This window comes from Lissotriton vulgaris, chromosome 8 (assembly GCF_964263255.1).
Source record: "Lissotriton vulgaris chromosome 8, aLisVul1.2, whole genome shotgun sequence".
Taxonomy (NCBI): domain Eukaryota; kingdom Metazoa; phylum Chordata; class Amphibia; order Caudata; family Salamandridae; genus Lissotriton; species Lissotriton vulgaris.
In genome coordinates, this window is record NC_141696.1 from 465,456,414 (window position 1) to 465,483,166 (window position 26,753).

Below are 26,753 nucleotides of genomic sequence, written 5' to 3' on the forward strand. Positions count from 1 at the left end.
AACCCCTTCGGGGCTATTGACGAGCTGGGCTCGTCATCGCGCTTACCTGTCCTGCGCGGATGACAAGGCCAGCTCGTCACGTAACGCGGTAATTTTGAAATTGCCGCGCACAGCGGGAAAAGCCGCCGCGGCGAAGCGGTTAAGGTTGTGCAAATGAGCATGACATATAACAGACCGAAATCCTCACATGGTCCACAGCCAAATGGAGATCCACCGGCAGCCAATTTAGGTGCACGAAAAATCTACCATTTTGTGCTGAAACATAGACAACATGTTTTAAAAGAATAAGAAAATATGGGACATTATTTTACCATTCAAACTTATCATAATAATATAGGGAAATAATTTTTCAATTTAAGAAACCAAGACAGCATATCTTGCAATGGGTGCCTGGCCATCAGCGATAGGCTGGGTGCAGGGACTGGCCACCAGTGACAGATTGGGCAGCCAGGTCCTGTGTCCAATGTCTGCTACACAAAGGCAAAGGTGCAGGGCCTGGTGGCATACTGCAGGGTTGGATGTCTGCAGTGGGCTAGGTTGAGGGGCTGGCTACAGGCCAGGCCTTGTGACCAACCTACTGTGCATGGCCACATGAGCGAAAGGCCAATTACTGCAGGGTTTGTATTCAGCCCCTACAGCCAAAACTGTTGTTCACGTCCAAAGGCAGTGGGGATTGGGGGACTTGATAACCTCTTTCCCCCCTACAAAACTTCTCTGGTCTTTACTTGGAGTTTACTTGGATTTAAAAAGCAAATGTTTTGGACATATCCTCAGAAGTGGATATCCTTTTTCCCTCTGGCCCTCCTTTGGAAGAAGTCCCTTCATGTACTTTAATGATCCAAAAAGCAGCAGAAGCACTGGAGCTGATCTTAACTTCTGCAGAGGTAAAATCTTAACACTTTAGCAGAAATATTGCTTATAGTTTCAGTTCTTTATTTTAAGAATTCTCATCGAATCCATGTTAAATAGTTTTTTTCCGCTATCATATTAGAACATACATTGAAAGCACACCAAGTTTGTCATGTGCTCAACGTTTTTCAGGCCCTTGCGGTCACATTGTGACACAGATGCCTTGGAAAAATATATGTACGCTTCAGCAATCTTTTGTCGGCCTTCGGCCGCAGCCTCAGAATGACATAATTCACAACTCCTCACCATTGTCCATTAAGGTTTCAACAATCTATTGATAAAAGTCAACAATACCCAAGTATTCTAGTTCAAATTTGTGAGCATTGTTCTATGCGCCTTTGGAGCAGCTTCAACAATCACCTTCTTGAACTGACAGAATATAATAATAACAAGCAAGTTTCACATGGTTAACTGCTTGATTAAGTATTAATCTCTTACTTTCACTGCCGGTAACAACAAGCATTAGAAATGCAATAGGTCTCGCAGCATTAGAGTTAGTGCTTTTAGAATTGTTAATGGGTTTTTTTGTAAATCTTTAGCATGAGGGTGAGGGTGGGTGAGTGAGGGTGAGGGTGAGTGAGGGTGGGTGAGTGTGAGTGTGAGTGAGGGTGAGTGTGGGTGAGGGTGAGTGTGGGTGAGTGTGGGTGTGTGTGAGTGTGGGTGAGTGTGGGTGAGGGTGAGGGATTGAGGGTGAGGGGTTGAGGGTGAGGGGTTGAGGGTGAGTGAGGGTGAGGGGTTGAGGGTGAATGAGGGTGAGGGAGGGTGAGGGGTTGAGGGGTTGAGGGTGAGTGGGGGTGAGTGAGGGTGAGGGGTTGAAGGTGAGTGAGGGTGAAGGTGAGTGAGGGTGAGTGTGGGTGAGTGTGGGTGAGGGGTTGAGGGTGAGTGAGGGTGAGGGGTTGAGGGTGAGTGAGGATGAGTGAGAGTGAGGGTGAGTGAGGGGTTGAGGGTGAGTGAGGGGTTGAGGGTGAGTGATGGTCAGGGTGAGTGAGGGTGAGTGAGGGTGAGTTTGAGGGGTTGAGGGTGAGGGTGAGGGGTTCCTCTCGGAAAAGCTAGCAAATGCCCCCTGGCCGCATGAGAACGACACAACGCTGTGGCCTCCGCAGAGGGTGTTCCATACACACAACCACTTGCTGTAGTGCTTTGTCCACTTGTAACGGAATCTGGAGAAGGCCGGGGGTGAAATGTCAACAGAGGAAAGAAAGCAAACTCAACCTGGGGGCCGGAGCTGGAAGCCATTTTATTATCATAACACCCCTCTTAGCGCTGTATAGACAGATAAGACAGAAACGGGGCTCCAGTTACGAGACGCATGTCTTCAAAATTGCACCCATGACATTTTGTTCTAGTGTTCCTGGTGTCCCGGGTACATGTATTGACACAGCCCCCTGTATTAAACTGAAGTAGCCTATAATTGGGTACATGCACTGAGCTGTCATGAATCCTACCCCCACCACACAAAGGTGGTCTCTTACCCCTTAAAACGGTTCAACACACTGTGTAGAGGAGACGCCAACTTCACGCATATCTATGCGAACAACAAATCTATGGTTCCAATCGTGGAGTTTAAGAAATTCTTCAAAATACACCACATGGGTTCGTGTGGTGTTCGAATTCTAAAAAGTCAGAAAAAAAAACGATCTATTAGTAGATCGATCCCAGTACTGAAAGCTACTTATCTAATTCAAGCAGTGTCCAAAAGATATAAGATAAAGTCCGCAATATAACACCAACCAACCGTACCTGTGTAGAATCACCCTCGATGAGACTCGCGTCCTCGACCCGGAAGTGACTACCACCCGACCCGGAAGGCAAGGTTATAGCCTCCACAGGTAGAGAAAGCCTAGAATGCGAACCTCCGTTGTGGATGGCGAGATAAACAACGGGCTGAATTACCGCTGCGGAGGTTAAAAGTCCCGAAAATATAATTAGGGAGGTTCGGAGTCTCGTTAGTAAAAGTGAAAACCGACAAGTCAAAAGTATAATGAAGCGGCTCCAACTAAATCTTAAGGCCGTATTACGGCTATCCTGACAAAAATGCTCATGTACATAAAAGGCCACCATTAGTAGCACACAAAGGTCCCCATGTAACACAAAGAAAGCGGAAAAGAAAGGGCATTGTGAATAACGAGAAGTTGTAAAACGAAGAAAGAGTGTTATAGCAAGGCAATATGAGAGGCAGGCATGGGAGGAGAGGAGGAGGAGGGGGGAGGAGAGTAGGGGAGCACGCAGACAGCGGTGATTGAGAAGTAGGACCAACATCACTCCTGCAAGCAAGACGGAGGGAAGAGAGGGGAGGGGGGAGGAGAAATGCGACACGGCGCGAGGGGAGGGGGGAGGAGAAATGCGACACGGCGGGAGGGGGCGGAGCGGGTTGGGGGTTGTTCATGCTGATTTAGTATCTGCGCCATGACTGATTCATCTGTTCCAGTGTTTGTCACAGAGAGACCCGTGGCGTTTTGTGCTTCAAAAGATTGACAATGTAAATTTACATAGCCGCGTGACGTGCCAGCTTACTTCAGAGCTGCCATGTCGTCTTTATCAGGAACAGCAGTTTGAGTGTCGGGGATTAGTTCGACCGAGGGGCGGGGCTTGCGAGTTTACCCAGCAGACTGCAAGCACGCAGACAGCGGTGATTGAGAAGTAGGACCAACATCACTCCTGCAAGCAAGACGGAGGGAAGAGAGGGGAGGGGGGAGGAGAAATGCGACACGGCGCGAGGGGAGGGGGGAGGAGAAATGCGACACGGCGGGAGGGGGCGGAGCGGGTAAAACACGACGGACGTGCACGCGCCCGTGACTTTTAAGGTCAATGCGCATGCGCATAAGCTCAATGCGCATGCGCATTGACCTTAAAAGTCACGGGCACTGCAAGGAATCGCCACGATTCCTTGCAGTTGGATAAAGAGTGGATAACTCGCAATAGTCTCGCTTGCTCGATGCGCATGCGCATCGACAGGCGAGACCTAAAAACAGTAGAGTACATTATTTCCCCTAATATGCAAAAAAGCATTTCAAATTCCCAGAACAAGAGTGCCTAAACTAAATTAAACAGAATATGTCCTGAGATTGTTTTTATGTTCAGTTAAAGGTACTATACTAGAAATATATGTTTGGCAGATCTGGTTAGCATCTAACGTGTAAAAAGTTGAATATTTTAGATTAGGTGGACTGCTGAATTGAAGAAAAACATAGTTACCAACAGCTTTAGTAACTCATCTATTTCAATGATATTTTCTTTTTTTCAGTTTAAGTGGCAAGGAGCACAGTGTCTTCACAGGTGTGGCAATAGTTCACTGCAGAATTCTGAAAGGTAACTATCAACAAGTGCATACCATTAGCTTTATTAATTGTTCCCATGGAAAGTAACTGATATTCCACAAAAATCCTGAGCTTTGAGGAAATTCTGAGGATGCTGTAAAGACTATTTGTAGAGCATCATGGTGGTCTTCGCAGGGCATTTTACCTACAAGACTTACAGTGGATAAGTAATCACTTGCTCGCTGAAAATCTGCTTTAACTAGTTTAACAAAATCGAAACGTTGCAGGTATTTGCCAACTCAGTCCTCTCTTTTACCATCAACTGGAAAAACAATGTTCTTCCAGCTGTTGTGGGTCAATAACAATCACTACTCAGAATTACCTGCACAGTGACCACAAGAGTCTACCATCTCCCACTGCTCTGGCTTCAACACCATTTTCCTTAAGTTTGCGGCATGCGGTTACTAAATGTATGGAAATACTGACCATTACCTTTTCCAGAGTTAAGGCAGATGCATTTCAAACTCCGATATGAATATATTCTGTGGTAGGCTAAGCTCTATTTTTGCAATGTTGGCATGTGGACACATGGTCTCTTCTCATTGATAAAAGCCACTTCTCTGAAGGAAAACAGTGTGCCAAGAACATTTTGTATTATGTCACTAGTCTAAGAGGTGTGTGTTTTCAACTACACCATGTCCTTGTGATACCCCCAACCTACAAGATACTCTAAGACTGTAGAAGTGAAACTGTGAGTGCCCACCCAAGTGCTCACAGGGCCCTGTCAGATTGTTTGTAGACAAATAATATATAATCCAGCCAGACCAGCAACCAATAAATGCCTACAGCATGTACGGGACCCTGTCAGACTGACAACTCAAGTATCCATTTTCTTTTCGTTCTTTATTACTTCTAAATCATCCCTTAATTATCTCATGGTTTCTTTTAACCTTTTTTTTCTGTCATTAGCCTATGCCTCACTTCTTTCACATTTACCAGAAATTATTTCAAATTTACTTTGTCAGTATAATCCATTAAATTATTCTGCATCTCTAATGCACCAAAGGTTTTTGTTATCCCTTTACTGCTTTACACCACTCATTTTGCTCACACTCCTGCATTAACATCTCAATTTGTTTTCCTTTCTTTATTTTCACCCTCTTTACTCTTCCTCCTATGTTTCTATAGATGGCTCCATCCAAGTTTCCCTTCTCTTATCCAGGAATATTATATGACAAAATCTGCCTTCAAATTTCCCAGTCCCACTGACTAATTATTTTATTCTTTCATCTAGCTATTCTTACCCATCTCCTATTTCACCCATTTAGCTCCTGTCCCAGCATTACCCATTCTATTAACTCACTGTCCACTTACTGTTGTGCTTAATCATCCATTATCAGTCCCACCTCTTATCCACTGCATAAAAAGCCAGCCATATAGACACATTTTAACTTGTACGTAAAGTCATTGAATAACCTGAGCTTCCCTCAAGTGAGGAGTTTAATTTCTGTAACTTACAGTAATCAGAGAAGCCTGATTGAGACATCTAAAGTGCCTTGATTTTTAAAAACGTCATTAAGGTAAGGCATCCTCATCTTTCCATTCAAACGTGCATCCTGTTCCTTCCTCCCATGAACGTATCTATAGATCCTTTTGCTTTTTTAGTCTTAATGACATCTGCCCTATGTAGTGTCTGCTCTACATGGATTTACTAACATACTAACATGCAACTAAGGCTAAATAAATCTTTTTAACAACACTTCGGCTACCTGAACTTTATTACTACACCCTGTTTCTCAGACTAGCCTCATCAGTACCTTTTTGCCCGTCTCCCTCTGTGTCAGTTTACTAAGTTACAAATTCACAGTTACTTCAGCTACTCTTGATCCCTCACTATTATAGCCTTGTGCATTGTTCACAGTAGTACAGTTAGCCTCTGTTGATCATTAGTGGGATCTATAACAAACCGATCAAGCCCAAAACCGTCAGACTAATTATGAGTTACTATGCTGGAATATGACAAAATATGGATAAAATGTAGAAATAATTAACATTAGATAGTAGCAATTTGCAAATGTGTACTGTGTATTGTAGTACTTATCTCTAAAAGTCACAATTTCAACAGTAATTCCTGTCCATGTCCTGATTGTTTCCATAGTTCTCCAATCTTCATTAATTGGTGAACTGGAAAACACCTAACTGTGGCAAGAGGTGCACTACCAATAAGTTAATACTGCTTTACTTTTTACAAAAAGACAACAGCTGGCACATATCAGGCCCATCCTTATGGCAAGCAAGAATCTTTCTGAGTTTAAAAGAAATGAGGTTTGAACTGACTTTATAAAAACCTTTGATATATTCTGTTTCCAGGAAACCTGGGCAACTGAAGAAATTGCAGTGTTTGGCTACACACCATACTCTGTTCCTGCCATTAATTCCAAGAAGGGCAGACCAAAAGGAAGCCTAACTGTGGATTTCTATTCCTCTATTAGCAAGCACCGAAGTGAGTCACACCACGGATACAATGTCAGTATTCAACCGAGCACAAATAATAGCATGCCTGTTATTAAAAGATCTATAATCAACAATAAAAACTCTTGTCAGCAAACAAAGCGCCTGGAAGTTAAACAAAACAAAAAATAATCATGGTTTGTGGGGACGTTAACCGCAAACTCATGAATTGATGATTGATTTTGATTTTTTTTTTTTTATTCATAATCCATGATCACACAGATCACATTTAGCAAAATAGACAAAAAAGAGCACAGAAAAGCATCCATAATACATTACATCATATTTTCATAAAGTCAAGTACATACATAAATCACTAACAACCGTAAGTTGGGGCGAAAAAGGAGTCTACACAGGGGATTTATTCATCTAAGTAGACAGCCACTGAGCCCCAGATCTCACAACCCAATTTATTTTTTCGTCTACCTTTCAAGGCGTATAGACTGTATTCTATATTAAACATTGAGAGGAATCTAGCTCTCCATATTTCAAAAGAAGGAACATTCTTCTGCAACCACATTGAGGCAATACACAGCCTAGCCACTGCTGTAGCTATACCTAAATTTGTGAAGTAATTGATCATCCACAGATATCTCATCAACCCCCAACTGTACATGTGCCACTGAAAGTTGAATTGGCCCACCCAGAATCTCCCCTTAAAATTTCTCTATGTGATAAAAAAAATTCTTAAATGCCTGCAAGAATAGAAAATATGCACCAGCCCCACAACGAAAGCACTTTCCCTGATTAGACCCCCCCCCCCACCCCCCATTTGGAAATTTTTGCTAGAGTGTAATATAGATTAAAAACCATTTTATAATGCTGTGCACGAAGATTAGCTGACAAAAACAATCTCTCAGCCAATTCAATAGAGGTTTCAACTCGAGTGCCAAGGCACCCTAACCAATTATTCCATTTAAAATTTTGAACCTCTAAATCATTTCCCATAGTATCCAATAATAGGGTATAAAGTGTACCTATCCGTGCACTTTTCCTCACAGCCTCAATGAGGGGGTTGACTACAATTTTCCATCGGGCTCTAAGCAAATAATTCCAGACTTGCAGATATTTCAAAAAATCTAAATGAGATAGAAAGAATTGCTCTTTAAACATTTCAAAAGACATTCAATCCCCGTTGATAAATAAATCTCCAATATAAAGAACCCCTTTCACCCGCTAATTATCAAACACACAATCCCAGAATATCGATGGAAGAAGAGTGGTAGCAGTTAATGGAGACTACCACAATATCTTTTCTATCTTATACTTCTTTTTAATAACCTTCCTTATTTTATAGGCCGTATTAAGCACCTTGAATCTAGTTCTCTTATAATAGCTCATATCAAGGTTAATAAACAATATATTTTTAGCATCACTACCCAATAGCATTTGATAGATACAGGGGGCTTCAGCCCTTCCAGTCTGTTCTGCCCCAGTCAGTAATATATTCATTCGCTGTAATACACACACATAGTAGTATACATTGAAGTCCGGGACAGCCCAGCCCCCTTGCAGCTGGGGCAGAATCATATATCGCATCGACCTCCGTGATTTACCCTGAGCCCATAAAAATCGAGCACAAATAGATTGTAATAATACAAGATTAACAGAAGAGATCTCCAACGGCACTGACTGGAAAAAATTAAAACATCTTAAGGACATTGCATCGGCCAACCATGGACAAATGCAAACATTCACATCGATCCAATTGCTTATGCACTTCACTCAACAGACGTGTCCAGTTGACCGACACCAATGCCTCCAGACAGACATGTAACGTAATTACCAAATATATTGCCTCATTTACAACCCTCTGGTCATCAAATTCTTTTATATTAACTCATAAGATTTGTATTTTAGAAGCGTTCAGTTTGTACCCTGATACCACCCCGAATTGTCCTGCGAGTAATTCTATTTCTGGCATAGCAGACAAAGGGTTCGTTGTTACTACTGCCACATCATCTGCGTACGCAAAAATACAATATTGCTCTTGCCTCCGGATTACCTGTTCAATCCTAGAGCTCTGTTCTAACATTTTTAAAAATGGGTCTATATATAAGGAAAACAATAAAGGGGAACAGGGACATCCCTGTCTCGTCCCCCGTGTAATATGAACAGGGATAGATTCTAGGCCCATTGTACAAATTCTAGCAACAAGTTGACAATGCATTTGCAAGGCTTTGATACATTTTTGCTTACACTCACGACGACGTAACACTGCCATCAGAAATCCCCATGTTACACGATCAAAAGCCTTGTCGGCATCTAATAATATAAGGCACAAGCCTTCCCCAGTAACATTTGCTATATCCAACAAAGTGATCACTCTATTGACATGGTTCGAAGTCTCCCTCTTAGGGATGAAGCCATGTTGTCGGATCGAAACCAAAGGTGTTATGTAATGTAATGTAATGTAAGAAGAATTTATAAAGCGCAACTAACACCCAACGGTTTCTTGGCGCTAGTGCCACTTGTGCAAGCCGGGTCGCAAGAATTTTAGAGTAAATATTTTCATCGGCATTTAACAGGGAAATCGGTCGATATGAGGCTGGTTGTTCAGCAGGCTTATCTTTTTTTTTAAATACTACTATGCTAGCCTCATCCCAAGTTAAAGGAGGTGCACCTGCCTGAGTTGATCTAAACATGGCTAACATATCATCCTTCAGGACTCCAAAGAAGGTTTTATAAATCTCAAGTGGAAGTTTATCTGGTCCCGCAGATTTTCCAGATGCTAGCTCCTTTATAGCTCTTTCCACCTTTTCCATGGTTATAGGGACCTCAAGTAAGTCCGCCTCATGCCCATCTAAATTGCTATCACAGAAGGGGTGAATCAAAGTCTCTGCCAATTGCGGATCGTTGGGTTCTCCGCTATATAATGTTTCATAATAATCATGAAATACTTCTAGAATCCCTACCTCAGTTTCTACTAGATTGCCCCTAGAATCGCCAATTGCACTGATTCTCTGAGCTGCCTCCTTACACCTGAGCTTCTGTGCTAGACATCTCCCACTAGACTCCCCATATCCATAGTTTAGTTGTTTCTTAATCGCATATTTCTTGGCTGTCTCGTTGCTCCATTTAAGATTTGTTTTAGCTTTGCACCTAGCTACTTCAGTTTGAAAATCTGCAATATCAAGACCTCCTTGTATACCGAGCATAATCTTTTCCTCTGCTTTAGTCAATGCCCTGTATAACTCCTATAATGCAGCACACATTTGTTTTTGCTTATACAAGCCAAAGCCTAGAGCTTCCCACCTAAAAGCAGCTTTAAAAGCATCCCAGACACACGCTGTTTCTGCACTACCCAGATTAATAAAAAGAAACACTCAATCCACTCTTTCATACGAACTACAAACTTCTCATCCAACAATAATTTTCTATCAAAAGAAAAAACATGGGGTTTAGATCTAATCCTGTTAAGTGGTAAAGTTGCAACCAAAGGGCCATGATCCAAAGTCACCCTTGGGTACACCTGTATTCCAGCGTCCACCAATAACTAACTTGGAACTAAAAAATAACCCAACCTTACAAGTATCTAGTGAGAGAAAGAATAGAAGGTGTACCCCGGCCCCCCCTCTCAAAATGGCCCAAGCATCAATCAATCCTTGAGCACTCATAAGAGATTGGAGGGCCTTAAACACCTTTGGCTTCCTCCCAGTATATCTATAGCTAACATCCTGTAAGGATTTAGGAGCGAGGTGTAAATTTATGTCACCACAGATAACTAGTGGAATGAGCCATAAGGCCAATTCTACATTGAGCCATTCTAAAATCTGAGCCTCATCAAAATTTGACCCATATATAGAACATACAGTGAATTTCTGATTTCCAACAGTACATTCAACAAAGCCCACCTCCCCTGTTTATCCGCCTTAGCCCTTCCTGTACTTTGAATATGTTTTTTTGCTAAAATCGAGACACCTGGCAGATTAAAAGATTGTTCAGTAGTAACCAATACACTGTAGCCCAAATCCACTAATAACTTCCTTTTAGCCCAAGCTATATGGGTTTCCTGTAGACATATTAGATCACACTGCAACTCACTCACAACCCGCTGCCTTTTATTAAACCCCTAGCATTCAACGAGCAGACCCGAATACCTCCCTGAATACCTTTATCCCCCATCAGTTTTCCCTGTATTTTTAAACTTATAGCCTATGTGCCACCCTCTGACCCCCCCAACCCTCTCCCCCCTCCACCTCAATAGAGGCGTAAGGACCGTGTCCTCAGTGATGGTGAGTGACTATAGGCTGCACCACCCCCCACCCCCAGCTGCCACCCGTGCTCCTCCCCCTCCCCCCCCAGCTCCCACCCGTGCTCCACCCCACCCATCAAAAATCGTCCTCTTCAGATCTCACACCCATTATCAGGACTCAAAAAGAAGGAAAAAAAACAGCAATACCTGCAGGAGAGAGAAAAAAAACCCATACTTAAATGAATACCTATTAATCATTACATTATCTTCACAAATTCTTGTGCAGCAATTTCTGAAATAAAATAATGAGTTTTTTCCTTATGGATCACTTTCGGCTTAGCGGGGTTTAACAGGAACGCCTGGCCCCCTTTCGCCTGAACTGCTGTGATCACCTGAAGCAACTTCCATCTTAACTGTACTGTAACCTTACAAAAGTCTGGGCATACAAAAAATTCACACCCTTTACCAGAGCGTCACCTATCTGGCCTGGCCAGATCATACAATGCTTCAGTAGGAGATAGTTGTTCAGGCAAATTAAAATTGCCCTACGCCTTTCCCCGGACCCACCTTTTCCACCTCGCTGCACAAACTGAAATCTGTGTTCCCTGATAACCTCTGTCTCCCAGTTCCATTCCTACAGATCAGGGAAAGCTTCCTTAAACATCTCGATGACAAATTGTCTAACATCTTTTCCTTCTCTGTTTTCAGGAACCCCCAAAACGTGGAGATTGTTCTGTCTTGATCGATTTTCAAGATCAGTCACTTTCCAGTCAATATCCTCCTTTGTTTTTTGTAGATCTACAATCGTTGTCTGTTGATGGGCCAGCTGATCTTCTACCCCAGAAAACCGCTCTTCTACCTGCACGATACATGTTATAACTTCCGCACATGATTTAACTATACGGCGTACAGTATTTTGTAGTTTGTGTACCGCCCCCTGAGTGCGCAGCCCTTCAGCCTTTGTTTCCTCCCTATGAGCCATAATCACCTTACATATGGTATTCAATGTGATCTCCCCCTCTGACTCTAAGGGAGGGCTAGGATTGGTTTCTGCGTACTCCTTTTGAGGTGAAAGCAAATGATCCCAAATTAGCTGGTCTGCCGAGGTTGGTATATTCTTAAGGAGCGGATTACTAGGGTCCTGTATTTTCCGACCAGTCTCCTGGTTCATTGGGTACTCAGAGCTAGGATCCTCCTCCTCTTGATGTGATTCAATTTCATCGCCCCATTCGCCGGCCACACTTACATTGTCATTCTCTGAAATATTTGAGAGGTCAGACATGGAATAAAATATCCCACCTGAGCCCGCAGACTCCGCATCATTTATCCCATCAGCCACAGGGTGCTCATTACTCTGTAAATTCAGCGCCTTCAATAAACTCCATGTGACCCGCCCTGTGTTTGATGGGTCACCTCCAACCATCAAGTTCGAACTTGTGCGTAGGCCAGGTTTAGCAACAGTATCACTTGACCTCTCCTTGCCAGTTGTCATCGCATTGTTACTATCCAATACAGCAACATTAGAGATAGTACTGGGAGCAGGGCTAGCAGTGTTACATAACTTCCTTGTGGAAACCCCCCAGCTTCTTCCGCAGCTACAATCGTTAGTGTTGCATCATTGCCATTATTGCCCACTACTGCTCCCGGCTCTGAGAATGCGGTTAGTTCAGCAGTTAATTCAGCAAAGCGTTCCTCCGTCTTACCTCTTGGCTTCTTTTGAAAAATAGCAGGTATAGTCTGTACTCTCAGCGGAGTGCCTTGTTGCAGGTCTCCGCTACGCTGTGCCCAGAATCTTCCGCGGCCTCCAGTTCTACTCTCTGGCCGCTAGAGTCTCGCACACCTTGCTCTTGCTCCCCCACACAAGTCGCAGTCTGAGGTCCGACCTCAGACCGCGGAGCAGCTGCAGCAGCCGCATCTCCAAGCCCATCTATTGCCGTTACCCTCGCTCCAGTCTCTCATGCCACAGCCGCCGCTCCGCGGGTCTTTCCCCCCCTCCCTTTTGGAGCCATAGCACAGTGATTCCTCGCATTGCAGCTAGCGTGGTGAATGTCCTGCCGCCGTTCACCCCAACGCCTGGGTCCGTACCGCCGCAGCCGTTTCAATTATTAAAGGGGCGCCTCTTCCAGCACCAGAACGCCACCAGAGAATGGCGGCCCAAGTCAGCGGGAGCACTTATCCGATACACTGCTGCAGACTCCGACCAAAAGCCACCAGAGCAACACCACCATTTCCCGAAGGTTTCCCCAAGGCTATAAGCACGGTAGGTGTGGTGAAGAAACACGGGTAAGCACCTAAAGATGAGCAGCCACACGCCTCTCCCTCAGCCGCAACTGCGGCCGCCATCTTGCTCCCGTGTATTCAGATTTTATTGATTTTGATTTTAAGAAGGAATTCTCTGTGGGGTGTCCTGGAGTGCTAACCAGATGAATTCAAGAGCACTACGGAAGGCCCATTAATTGCCTCATTGATCGCAATATGCCGACTCCGTAGTCTTAATGGGTAAGCACATCAGATATCGCTGCAAAGATAACTTGTAGAGCCTGCAATCATACATGTCTAATAGACTACATTTTAATTAAATATCGAGTCTTAGCTCTTTGTAACTGATATGCATGTTGAAACAAGAATTTAAAGTGATCATCATTAACTGCATGCTACAGGGTTTCAAATCTTGACCTTCCAAAGTGGGAGTTTTATCTGACATCATCCAACCTGGTAGAAAAATCTAGTCCGGAGAAAATTAAATGGTGACTGAACTATCATAGCACACGTAACCATAACTTAAACAAGGCTTTTAGGAGAAAATATGAAAATATCAATCTAGACATAATCTGGAAATAGGAGTAATTCAGGGTTGTAGAGACATATTGAAACGTTTACCTCTGCTGCCATCAAGCCACAAATACAAAATCTGTGAAATCCTGCATATTTTACAATGAGTGTTTCATGAAAAACATACATTACCAAAGCCCTTAAAAACAGTTACCTGAATTTGTCAAAAGAGAAGTCCTTTAAAGACCAAAGGAAAAGTTAAAACACATTAATTAAGCTTAAAGATAAACATTTAGTATAAAGCTAGGAAGGATTAAAGCTATTTGTGGGAGCTAGTAAGATGGGGGCTGTCATGGTCCTCCTAAAAATTTAGATATGGAAGTCTGTCCTGCTGATTGGGTTCAACACTTCTTATTATACCGGGAAGCCACTAATTCAGTCAGAAAATTGAAAAGGGCTCTACACGCAGTAGTTAACAAACCTGACCACAGAATTAGAATTCACTGAGGAAGAAGTGATTGATGCAATATGTAGCCAAAGACTGCAAAAATCACTTGAACCATATAGAATCCACCCCGCCCCCAAATCTCTTCCATAACACTAAATCAATTTCGGCCCCATGCTTAAACAAGAATGTCTTTAATGCGTCCTAGATATTCAGGTAAGTGTATCCATGGGCGTCATTTGGAGGTTTCTGGGGTCGCAGCTGTGACCTCTAACCTGCTCCCTGCTACTTCGTTTGTTCCTGGCCTCAGAAGGTGCTAAGCATTCGCCTCTTCTGAGTCCAGGGGTCGCAAAGGAAGTGCCAGGAGTAGCAGGGAGCAAGCTAGAGATCACAGCTGCGACCCCTGACCCATGACGTGCATTAGTGTATCCCCTTGTTTTGATAAGCATTTATTATTCCATTTGTTAAAAAAGGATCTTGTTTAAATCCCAGGGCTATCGCCTGTTTCCACTGCTGGATGGAGTCCGGAAAATTGATAGCAAGTTATTTCGAAAGTGTATCCAAGATTGGGCTAAAAAAGTTCGACGTTTATCCAGTTTGAGATTGTACCTTATGTGCATTAAATATATTAAGTTGAGGAAATTCAGCTTGTTCATGATTGTCATTGATCTAAAAACAAAAACAACAGGTGATGGACCAAATGTGGATCAATGTCACACACTCACCCCAGTCCAAAGATCTGGGCCCAAATCCATCGTTTTTTTGCACTCCACACCACCCTGGGTTAGACAATGGCGATATGCAAATCAGCTCTGACCCTGTGCCCCATGGGAACAGTCCAGTCCGAACTACAAAAGCCATGTCCTTCCCAGAACGGAATCAAGCATCCGAGGACCGGACTGGTTTCGAGGTAACACCTCTCATCAGCCCGGCTAGCTTGACTCCAGTGGTGTGGAGTGCCTGGGACCCACGTCTGGGCATCCCCAGCGCACTTAGGGCGGAATATGCAAAAACAACAGGTGATGGACCGAATGTGGATCAATGTCACACACTCACCCCAGTCCAAAGATCTGGGCCCAAATCCATCGTTTTTTTGCACTCCACACCACCCTGGGTTAGACAATGGCGATATGCAAATTAGCTCTGACCCTGTGCCCCATGGGAACAGTCCAGTCCGAACTACAAAAGCCATGTCCTTCCCAGAACGGAATCAAGCATCCGAGGACCGGACCGGTTTCGAGGTAACACCTCTCATCAGCCCGGCTAGCTTGACTCCAGTGGTGTGGAGTGCCTGGGACCCACGTCTGGGCATCCCCAGCGCACTTAGGGCGGAATATGCAAAAACAACAGGTGATGGACCGAATGTGGATCAATGTCACACACTCACCCCAGTCCAAAGATCTGGGCCCAAATCCATCGTTTTTTTGCACTCCACACCACCCTGGGTTAGACAATGGCGATATGCAAATCAGCTCTGACCCTGTGCCCCATGGGAACAGTCCAGTCCGAACTACAAAAGCCATGTCCTTCCCAGAACGGAATCAAGCATCCGAGGACCGGACCGGTTTCGAGGTAACACCTCTCATCAGCCCGGCTAGCTTGACTCCAGTGGTGTGGAGTGCCTGGGACCCACGTCTGGGCATCCCCAGCGCACTTAGGGCGGAATATGCAAAAACAACAGGTGATGGACCGAATGTGGATCAATGTCACACACTCACCCCAGTCCAAAGATCTGGGCCCAAATCCATCGTTTTTTTGCACTCCACACCACCCTGGGTTAGACAATGGCGATATGCAAATCAGCTCTGACCCTGTGCCCCATGGGAACAGTCCAGTCCGAACTACAAAAGCCATGTCCTTCCCAGAACGGAATCAAGCATCCGAGGACCGGACCGGTTTCGAGGTAACACCTCTCATCAGCCCAGCTAGCTTGACTCCAGTGGTGTGGAGTGCCTGGGACCCACGTCTGGGCATCCCCAGCGCACTTAGGGCGGAATATGCAAAAACAACAGGTGATGGACCGAATGTGGATCAATGTCACACACTCACCCCAGTCCAAAGATCTGGGCCCAAATCCATCGTTTTTTTGCACTCCACACCACCCTGGGTTAGACAATGGCGATATGCAAATCAGCTCTGACCCTGTGCCCCATGGGAACAGTCCAGTCCGAACTACAAAAGCCATGTCCTTCCCAGAACGGAATCAAGCATCCGAGGACCGGACCGGTTTCGAGGTAACACCACTCATCAGCCCGGCTAGCTTGACTCCAGTGGTGTGGAGTGCCTGGGACCCACGTCTGGGCATCCCCAGCGCACTTAGGGCGGAATATGCAAAAACAACAGGTGATGGACCGAATGTGGATCAATGTCACACACTCACCCCAGTCCAAAGATCTGGGCCCAAATCCATCGTTTTTTTGCACTCCACACCACCCTGGGTTAGACAATGGCGATATGCAAATCAGCTCTGACCCTGTGCCCCATGGGAACAGTCCAGTCCGAACTACAAAAGCCATGTCCTTCCCAGAACGGAATCAAGCATCCGAGGACCGGACCGGTTTCGAGGTAACACCTCTCATCAGCCCGGCTAGCTTGACTCCAGTGGTGTGGAGTGCCTGGGACCCACGTCTGGGCATCCCCAGCGCACTTAGGGCGGAATATGCAAAAACAACAGGTGATGGACCGAATGTGGATCAATGTCACACACTCACCCCAGTCCAAAGATCTGGGCCCAAATCCATCGTTTTTTTGCACTCCACACCACCCTGGGTTAGACAATGGCGATATGCAAATCAGCTCTGACCCTGTGCCCCATGGGAACAGTCCAGTCCGAACTACAAAAGCCATGTCCTTCCCAGAACGGAATCAAGCATCCGAGGACCGGACCGGTTTCGAGGTAACACCTCTCATCAGCGCGGCTAGCTTGACTCCAGTGGTGTGGAGTGCCTGGGACCCACATCTGGGCATCCCCAGCGCACTTAGGGCGGAATATGCAATTGCCGCCCTAAGTGCGCTGGGGATGCCCAGACGTGGGTCCCAGGCACTCCACACCACTTGGAGTCAAGCTAGCCGGGCTGATGAGAGGTGTTACCTCGAAACCGGTCCGGTCCTCGGATGCTTGATTCCGTTCTGGGAAGGACATGGCTTTTGTAGTTCGGACTGGACTGTTCCCATGGGGCAACAGGGTCAGAGCTGATTTGCATATCGCCATTATCTAACCCAGGGTGGTGTGGAGTGCAAAAAAACGATGGATTTGGGCCCAGATCTTTTGACTGGGGGAGTGTGTGACATTGATCCACATTCAGTCCATCACTTGTTGTTTTTGCAATTGCCGCCCTAAGTGCGCTGGGGATGCCCAGACGTGGGTCCCAGGCACTCCACACCACTTGGAGTCAAGCTAGCCGGGCTGATGAGAGGTGTTACCTCGAAACCGGTCCGGTCCTCGGATGCTTGATTCCGTTCTGGGAAGGACATGGCTTTTGTAGTTCGGACTGGACTGTTCCCATGGGGCAACAGGGTCAGAGCTGATTTGCATATCGCCATTGTCTAACCCAGGGTGGTGTGGAGTGCAAAAAAACGATGGATTTGGGCCCAGATCTTTTGACTGGGGGAGTGTGTGACATTGATCCACATTCAGTCCATCACTTGTTGTTTTTGCAATTGCCGCCCTAAGTGCGCTGGGGATGCCCAGACGTGGGTCCCAGGCACTCCACACCACTTGGAGTCAAGCTAGCCGGGCTGATGAGAGGTGTTACCTCGAAACCGGTCCGGTCCTCGGATGCTTGATTCCGTTCTGGGAAGGACATGGCTTTTGTAGTTCGGACTGGACTGTTCCCATGGGGCAACAGGGTCAGAGCTGATTTGCATATCGCCATTGTCTAACCCAGGGTGGTGTGGAGTGCAAAAAAACGATGGATTTGGGCCCAGATCTTTTGACTGGGGGAGTGTGTGACATTGATCCACATTCAGTCCATCACTTGTTGTTTTTGCAATTGATCTAAAAACAGCATTTAATTCAGTCGACAGATCCCTTTACTTCACAACGCTGACATCCTAATTTCTACTCTGCTCCCCAGTACACTCCCTTTTTCACATTATTCGCTCCTGTGGTGTTTTCGAATTTGCATGAGCAGATAATATTTGTGCACATTACTTATGGAACACTACATCTTTCAGTAAGCATGTGGTTTTCTGGAAGCCGGATCTCTGCGTACATTCTGCGGTTTTACTCTGCATCTGTGGTCTGAATCAGATCATGCCTTTCTCATGATCCTGATCCTTTCATTTTTCTCTTTAAGAGCTCCTGGAAAAAGGAAGTATTGACTATGCATCCCTATTTCTTGTTTGCGTTGCTTTACAGTCAAGCTGCCCTGTCGGTATGGGTGTAATTTTCTTTGCTCCCTGTAATTAATAATTGAATTAAATACATGTAATTTGTGCTGAAGAAAGGCAGAATGGTCATGCGAAGACTCAAACCTGCTGATCATCGCTCTATTTTACGTGACTATCAATATTAGAGCTGTCTTTCTCACAGACAAGCAGTTTTAATGGCATCAAAGTGACTGCCACACACACAAGGCCATTACATTAATATAAGGTTTCCTTATAAACTGCCAGCTAAAAGCTGGGTGCTTAAAAACACGGGGTCTGGTGAACACACTAGACATTCAGGCTTCCATAAATAGGTCGGAAGGGGATAATGTGCGGTGGAATTCCGTTCCCAAGAACCGACATTTCACCGCACATTATGCATTGTTTTACCTCATGAAATCCACTTTTTAGAGCTCAAAAGCAACTCTTTGTTAGCGCAACATCAGACAGGGTATTAATATGAAGAAATAATTAGATTCCCATCTGCAAAAAAAGAAAGTGTAAATGACGCTGTTAGGATTTAGGAGACTACTCCTCTATTATAAGAACACAGCCAGACCTAGAACAAAGGGAAAATGTACATCCGATTGAAAACAGCTTTTCGCGACCTATATTACACCTAGGCGTAGGTACACCAATGGAAACTTTAAAACTAGAATTGCGTCTACACAGCATTGAGTTAGGAAGCCACCTAAAGTCCTTACTTAACTGTGCTAGGCTTTGAGTAATTTCAGTAGCATCCTTTCACAGAAGATCACTTTCTATCCTTTTGACTTCTAAAAAAATCCTTAAGAATTCCATTGTTTACACACATTTGGTAAGTGTTAAAAGAAATTGGATGTAAGGATTTCCGGGGCACTAGAGCTCATTGAATAAACTTAGTGGCCCAGAGACACTGAAACACTTCATTCTGCTATGTACAAAAACCCTGCTGATCAGGAAGAATGTCCGCCATCCTGTTTCCTAGAAGTATAACACATTTTTATGTATTTATTTATTTCGTGTTTTTATAGAGCGCAAACTTGACCCGTTAGGGTATCAGAGCGCTTTACATAGTCAAATAGTTGTACAAAAGGCATGGAATCACGGAAGTACACGGGGGAATGGAAGGAACACAAGGTACAGTTAGGATTACAGTTGCTGAGGACACGGGAGGGAAGGAAGGATACAAGGTATAGTTAACATTATAGTTGGCCATGATTTTATGTCTTCGTCAACTTCGATACCATCTTGCTTCTCGTTGCATCTCATATTGTGCTGGCTTGGAATATAGCAAGACACAAATTCTCTGAGCTTGGAATTTAAATTCATAACTCGCTCATTAAGTTTTGGATGGAGTTCTAATTATTGATATGTTTAAGGGTATGATTATGTATTACGTGCATACCTTTTGGCTCGAGAGAGTAAAGGATTCTCATGACAACAAGTGGTGTCCAGCCATTCAGAAATACTGACTTGTTGTATGCCATCTAGTCCGTACCTTTTAGATTGTACTGGAAAATTAGGATGCTAACAATATAAACTAATACACCAATGTCAATGTTGTTTCAAAGATTGTGTTTACAGAATTTTGGAAAGTGGCTGCTGCATTGCTAGGCTCTATGGGCATGACCATGTTTATGGGTAGGCCGAATTCAGTTGTCAAGGCATCGCGTTCCATCATAAATGTAGAAGTAGATTATAGGCTCTTATTTGGTCCAATTTAGCGAAAATAGTGGCTATCCATATTTGCACTAATATGAATGTAATGAAAGTGGAAAAGCACCTGTTCCTTTGCAGTTACTCACTTTATGGCTTCATAGTTTATACCAGGCTTCTCCAATCAATAGCTTGTGAGCTAGTGGTAGATCTCGATCTACCTGCAAGTAGCTCTCCTGTGTGCAGCACAACCTACTAAATTAGTAGCTTTTGCTTGGTTGAAATAATATATAGATCCCATATTTGAATTATGTGTATTTGATACACAAATGTGTGTATAGCCTAATGTTAGGAAGAAAATGGTTGGATTTGCAAGAAAAATGTAAAGCTGATATTTGAGTGATCAATCAAAAGGTGTTAGGGAGACTTAGTACTATGATTATTAATTTGGTGTCTGAGAAATTGCATTTATGACTGTTATGTAGATGCTTTGTTGAGACATTCCAAATTGATAAAGCCTTTTCCATAATAATGCTGGCAACCATCCCTGATGGACGGAGATGGTCCTTACTGGTAATCTTGCATGGGGTAAACACATAGGTCCTGTGCACACGTCTGAGTTGGTGAGTTCTTATGTAAAAACCAAAGGTTCAGTGAAAGTTCATAGCTTACTTCTACACTGCTTTGAGATCATTTACCCTGGACAACCCATCCTGTAGTAACTTACCGCTACCTACACGCTCAACAGTGCTGGCTTACTACGCCGCGTGTATCATCCTCCCACAGCCACCTGGCCTTCACACCCTTTATCCCTGGGCACCATCTCTACAGAGAGAGTTTAAGCCCTGAAGAGTCATATCTTCACACGATGTGACAAACACGTGTCGGCTTATATTATTTCAAGTGTACTGATCAAGACTGAACTATAAATCCCTCACTTCAAACCGTTGGATCTCGATTTCTTATTTCATTAAGCTATGAACTTTCACTGAACTTTTGGTTTTTACATTAGAACCCACCAACTCAGACGTATGCACAGGACCTATGTGTTTATTGTTGGGGTAGGGGACTGTTGTCCTTACCTGTACAGGGGCTGTTTTTGTTTGGGTTTGTTCCCCTGACCTGTTTGCACTGCTATACTTGAGCTTATTTAACTGACATAGAATCATACATGCAAGAGCGCCAATTCTTCCTGTCCTCCACTCAAACCCAGATTTTTCTGACTATCGTGCATAGGGTGGCAGTCTTGTCTTCCATGGTCCCTATATTCACAATAATAATATGAGTAGCTCTGTATGATTTTCATTGAACGTAAGTGGCTCTTACAGAAAAGGTTGGAGACCCCTGGTGCATACTAATCTGTGGCACCTTTTTCCTTTGGCACAAAGAGTACGGGAGAAGCTGCAGGTGGCAGCATTCAAGTAATGAGTATATTTGAAGGCATTTTTGATTAAGTAAAGATTATTGAAACCTTTACTTCTTTTTAGTGTCTGTCACATATTTTCAATTTACGCTGTTGCTGAAATCTGATAGAAACATAAAACTCACTTTGGGGTGAAGGTCAGCGTTCAAGAGTTTTGACCAATTCAATGTCAAAGTCTATAATCCATAAGGTGGTTACCTAATGTTTTGCAATTTACTAGGTTCATTAAGTCTGTGGATGACAGTATTGAGATGTGCTAGCAATACAGCCACCTTTTTGAGCAGTAATTTCTCCAGACTTCCAGCACAATGATTCTGCCATACCACAGCCAAAACAGTTCATCTTAGCTCATTCTACTAATGGTCATTGGTTAGAAAATGTGTTTCCAATAGAGCGTTTTCAATTCAGCAATGAATTCTCGATTTATGTTGCACAATTCATTTTGTAAAATTGTTTTATAGTCTTCCCTTTGTACAGTTTGTTGTCTGGGTATAACATTGTAAGCAACTTCTTTTGTATTGCAGTAGGAGAATCGAAATTTGCCTAGCGTAGTAACGGTAAATTTCAATTCTATTAAGGACACAGAGGCGAGGATTATGCTTTTCTCTCTTCGCTGTTTATTCACATAACACCACACAGCAGCCAGAAAAGCATCAAAACTTGAAAAAAATCTTAGTATTCCCAACACAGGAATATCAGAAACATCGTAATAACATTTTTAATAACTACAAGTCCCATGAGATCAACATTAGGCAGTCCTTTCTTAGTGTCCATAAATCCCAATATAAGGCGTCCGTCCTGTGAACTCCTCCTCTTTCTTCGTCGCGAGTCAGGCCAAAGTCTTAAGCATCTCGTTTCGCACCATCATTTCCTGGCGGAAAAAAGAACAGCGTGAGCTAAGCCATACCCGCTGGGTTCGAAGGCAAGAGAACAAGACAATGCCACAAGTCAATGACATGCAATCCAGAACAATAGTCCACATTGAAAGTCGGAAAGAGATTACTTACACCAGTACGGGCGGGATCTCCGCCGGAGGTATGGGTGGGATAATCCTCGCCTCCGTGTCCTTAATAGAATTGAAACTTACCGTTACTACGCTAGGCAAATTTCGATTCTATGTGTATTATGTGCTTCGGATTATGCTTGTTTAAAGCTTGTCCACCACCAAACTAGCAATATCCACCACCGGCTTAAAATAGATCCTTTTGAAGGTGGAATCCGAAGACCAGTCCGCAGCGCGCATGAGGTCTTCTAAACGTGCCTCAAGGGCAAACGCTTTCGAGGCCATGGCCCCTCTTGCTGAGTGAGCTCCGAACTGCCTCGTATCAATACCAGCTTCCTGCATTACCCAACGCACCCACCGGGCTATAGTGGGGGAAGAGACAGCCTTGTGAGGTTTACGCAGCGCAATGGGTAACTGCCGTTCGCCCGGAGGGCGAAGTTCCGTCGGGACCTCCTCATAGGTTTTCAAACACTGTACCACACACAACTTAGGGGCATCTGCAAATGCCGGATAAGAAATAGACCTCATAGCCGATTTCGTGCGGCGGCCCACGGTAAAGGTCACCCCATCCGGGGAGAACGCTCTCGCCGTGACATCCAGGGCACGCACATCAGACACTCTGCGACAAGACACTAAACAGAGGAGCATCGCCAGTTTAGCTGATAGTTCCTTTAAGGAGAGGTACTTGTTAGGCTGCCAAGAAAGAAAAAGGTTCAACACCACGTTAACACCACAGGACGGAATATCGTGGCTCCGGCGGTAAAGCCAGACGCACTCCTCTGAGGAGCCGACACACCAGGGGATGTTCCCCGACCGCCACTCCATCCAACTGCACATGAGCTGCTGATATGGCAGAACGTATTGTGTTAATAGTCCGGTATGCTAAACCGGCAGTAGAGAGTTCTGCTAGAAAATTCAGGATGGGAACGAGGCCTGCGACCATGGGATCCAAATCCCGTCGAAGACACCAACGAACCCACCTGGTCCAAGCCGATCTATACCTTTTGGCAGTGCTGCCTGCCCAGGCCTTGGACAAAAAGTGTTGAGCTGAGTTCGAAAGGCCAGGGAGCGACCAGCGTCGCCTGAAGGCCTCCATGCCATGAGGCGGAGAGAACCCTGGAGGAGATGGTGAGGGACCCCGTCCGGATTGAGGAGAAGACGAGAAGCCGGGGGAGTAGGATTGGAGAATCCCAAGAAAGTTCCAGAAGAACTGGAAACAACATTTGCGACCTCCACACGGGCGTCACCATCACCACGAATCTGGGCCGCGGCCCGCACTATCATGGAGAAAGGCGGGAAGGCATACGGTCGTTCCTGGCTCCAGTCTTGGAGGAACGCATCTGTCGCCTCCGCCAAGGGATCCGGCCTCCAGCTGAAGAACCTCGGCAGCTGGAAGTCCAGACGGGATGCAAACAGGTCTATGGAAAAAGGACCCCAGCATGCCGCCAGCCAGTGGAACACTTGAACATCCAGCTTCCACAGGCTGGAGTCTCGAAGGTATCTCGAGTGCCAATCTGCCACTTGATTGGCCCGGCCCGGCAGGTATTCTGCCGTTACCGAGACCTGATGGGCGAGACAATAATCCCAAAAGTCTTTCGCCAGATCCGCTAGTGCCCGCGATCGTGGACCCCCTAAATGGTTCACATATCGAACCGCCGAAACATTGTCCATCCGCAGAAGGACACATGACTTCACCGAATCCCTCGTCCAGCAACGGACGGCGAATGAACCTGCTAGAAGTTCCAAGCAGTTGATGTGAAGTCGCTGTTCGTCGGACGACCAAGCGCCGCCTGTGGAGAAATCCCCGCAGCGGGCGCCCCAGCCGGACCTGCTGGCATCGGACTCGATCACCAAGTCCGGAACCGACCCGAAAATCGCCCGGCCGTTCCAGGCCTCCATGTGGGCGAGCCACCAGGACATTTCTTCCTTGACCTCCACCGACAGGGGAATCAATCGGTCATAAGAGAGCCCTCTGCGCAAATGTTGCGCTTTCAGTCGCTGAAGGGCCCGATAGTGAAGAGGGCCCGGAAATATCGCCTGAATTGACGACGAGAGAAGGCCCACTACTCTGGCCACCTGCCGGAGGGAGGTGTGCGATTTGGAAATAGTTTGCCGCAGCACATGTTTGATTTTGGCCATCTTTCTGGACGGCAAGCTGAGAGTCGATTATACCGAATCCACCACGAAGCCCAGGAACACCATTTGCTGGGCGGGCGTGAAAACCGACTTCTCCCTGTTGACAATAAAACCCAGACCTTGCAACAGGGAGATCGTCAGGGACAGATGAGCGGCCAACTTGCTCGGGTCCTGGCCCAGCAGCAAGATGTCGTCGAGATAGACGATCAGCCGAATCCCCTGACTCCGCAGGGTTTCGATGGCCGGGTGCAGAATTTTTGTAAAGCACCAAGGGGCCGAGGAAAGACCGAACGGAAGGGCCTTGAACTCGAACACCATGCCTTTCCAGCAAAACTGGAGGAAACGGCGATGCGGGGGGTAAATAGGAACCACCAAATACGCATCTTTGAGGTCCAGACGGACCATCCAATCGTTCGGGAGCAAAACGTCTCTCAACAGATGGATGCCCTCCATCTTGAAGTGGTTGTACACTACCCAGCCATTGAACTCCCTGAGGTTGATGACTGGCCGTCTGGCCCCGTCCACCTTTTCCACCAGAAAAATATTGCTCAGGAAACCCCCGGGGTGGCGCGTTGTTTGACAAATAGCCCCTTTGCGCAGCAGCGCCGAGACTTCTTCGTCGATCAACAGCACGTCTGGCTGAGAAAAAGTTATGGGCCGAGGAGGCTGTAACTGGCACGGTTGGTCGTAAAACTCTATGCGGAACCCCCGCACGGTCTGAAGGACCCATGCGTCCGTCGTAATAGCCGCCCATGCCTGGGGGAAACATGCCAACCTCCCCCCAATAACAACTTGATCCGCAGGGATTACACTCACCGTGTGAATTGTTGCCGCCGGAGTCGTTCCGGAAGTTTCCGCGTCCTCGGAAACGCTGACCTCTGGTGGGGTAAAAGTTGTTGTAGTTCGCAGAGGAGTTGTAGCCTCCTCTGCCGGAGCCATGCCCTTTTCCGGGTTGTTGCTGACCACCACGGCCGGTCGTGAGGCCCCTACCACGACCAGCCCCTCGGGAAAAACGCTGGTGGAAGACCCGCTTGATGGTTGACTGGGCCTTGTCCAGGGAAGTGAAGGTGGAAACAAACTTTCCCAGCTCCTTTATGAACGGCTCCCCAAAGAGACCTCCTTGGGCAACAGCGCCAGCTTCCGATGAAGCCAAATCACCCAACTTGGGGTCCAGTTTAATCAGCAACGACCGACGCCGTTCGGTCGAAAGAGCACAGTTAGCATTCCCCAGAAAAATAACGGCCCGCTGAGCCCAGTTGGACAACACCTCCGGGCATATGGCGCTGCCCGACACCTTGGCTTCCTCGGCCATATCCAGGATCTTGGTGAGGGGGCCAATGGTGTCCAATAGCTTGTCCTGACAGGAGCGCCAAGAACGGTCGATCCCCTTACGGGGGTCCTTCACGAACTTCGCCATGAAGGTGGCCATCTTCCCATCGAGTTCCGGCGTCATGGCCACCTTCCCATCCAAAGTCGGGCGGGGGCATTCGCCCCTCAAACAACTGCGCGCCTCCTTCTCCAAGGGCTTGCGGAGGCGGCCCGCCACAAATTGCGCCACCTTGTCTCCAGGCGCCCAAGCAGCCGACCGTGGGTGCATGATTTCATCCGGGTCGAGCATGCCCGAAGTGTCCTTGGGCAACTCCGTCAAATTAGATGCTGGTTGCCATGACCGCACGGAGTCTTCGTCGTCGTCTTCGTCAGTATCCGCGGGGGAAACACCCCCCCGGGGAGGCCGGGACGGCATCCACCGGCGTCGAAGGGGCCTGAGGCGGGGGCGCCTCGGAGGCCGACCCGGACGCCTTAGCCAGGAAAGCGTCTCGTAGGCGCTCGAAGGCGTCCTTGTCCACGCCCTGTGCACCACTGGGACCCGCGTCCCCACGTGGCTTCTTGACCACCGGTGGTCGGCTAGGATCGTTGCCGGGCATCCCCGCGAGGCCCGGCGCCAACTTGGCACACTCCTCAACAATGCTTGCTGATAGCCTGTCCTCCATAGGCCCAACGATTTCCTGGACGCAACGGTAAATCGACTGATCCACAGCCGCATAGAATTCGTCGTCTTGGAGGTATTGGTGTGACTCCTCCTCCTCGACGTA

At 46.1% G+C, this 26,753-nt stretch overlaps 1 protein-coding gene across 5 annotated transcripts in view; it reads left to right on the forward strand.

Annotated features, from left to right (window-relative positions):
• ASMTL (acetylserotonin O-methyltransferase like) overlaps window positions 1-26,753 on the forward strand; it is a 329,012-nt gene that overhangs the window by 103,390 nt on the left and 198,869 nt on the right. For all 5 annotated transcript variants that reach the window (XM_086934246.1, XM_086934245.1, XM_086934244.1 and 2 more), the window contains one exon: window positions 4,154-4,218. In XM_086934246.1, the coding sequence (XP_086790372.1) occupies window positions 4,154-4,218 (65 nt within the window). The remainder of the gene's footprint in view (window positions 1-4,153; window positions 4,219-26,753) is intronic.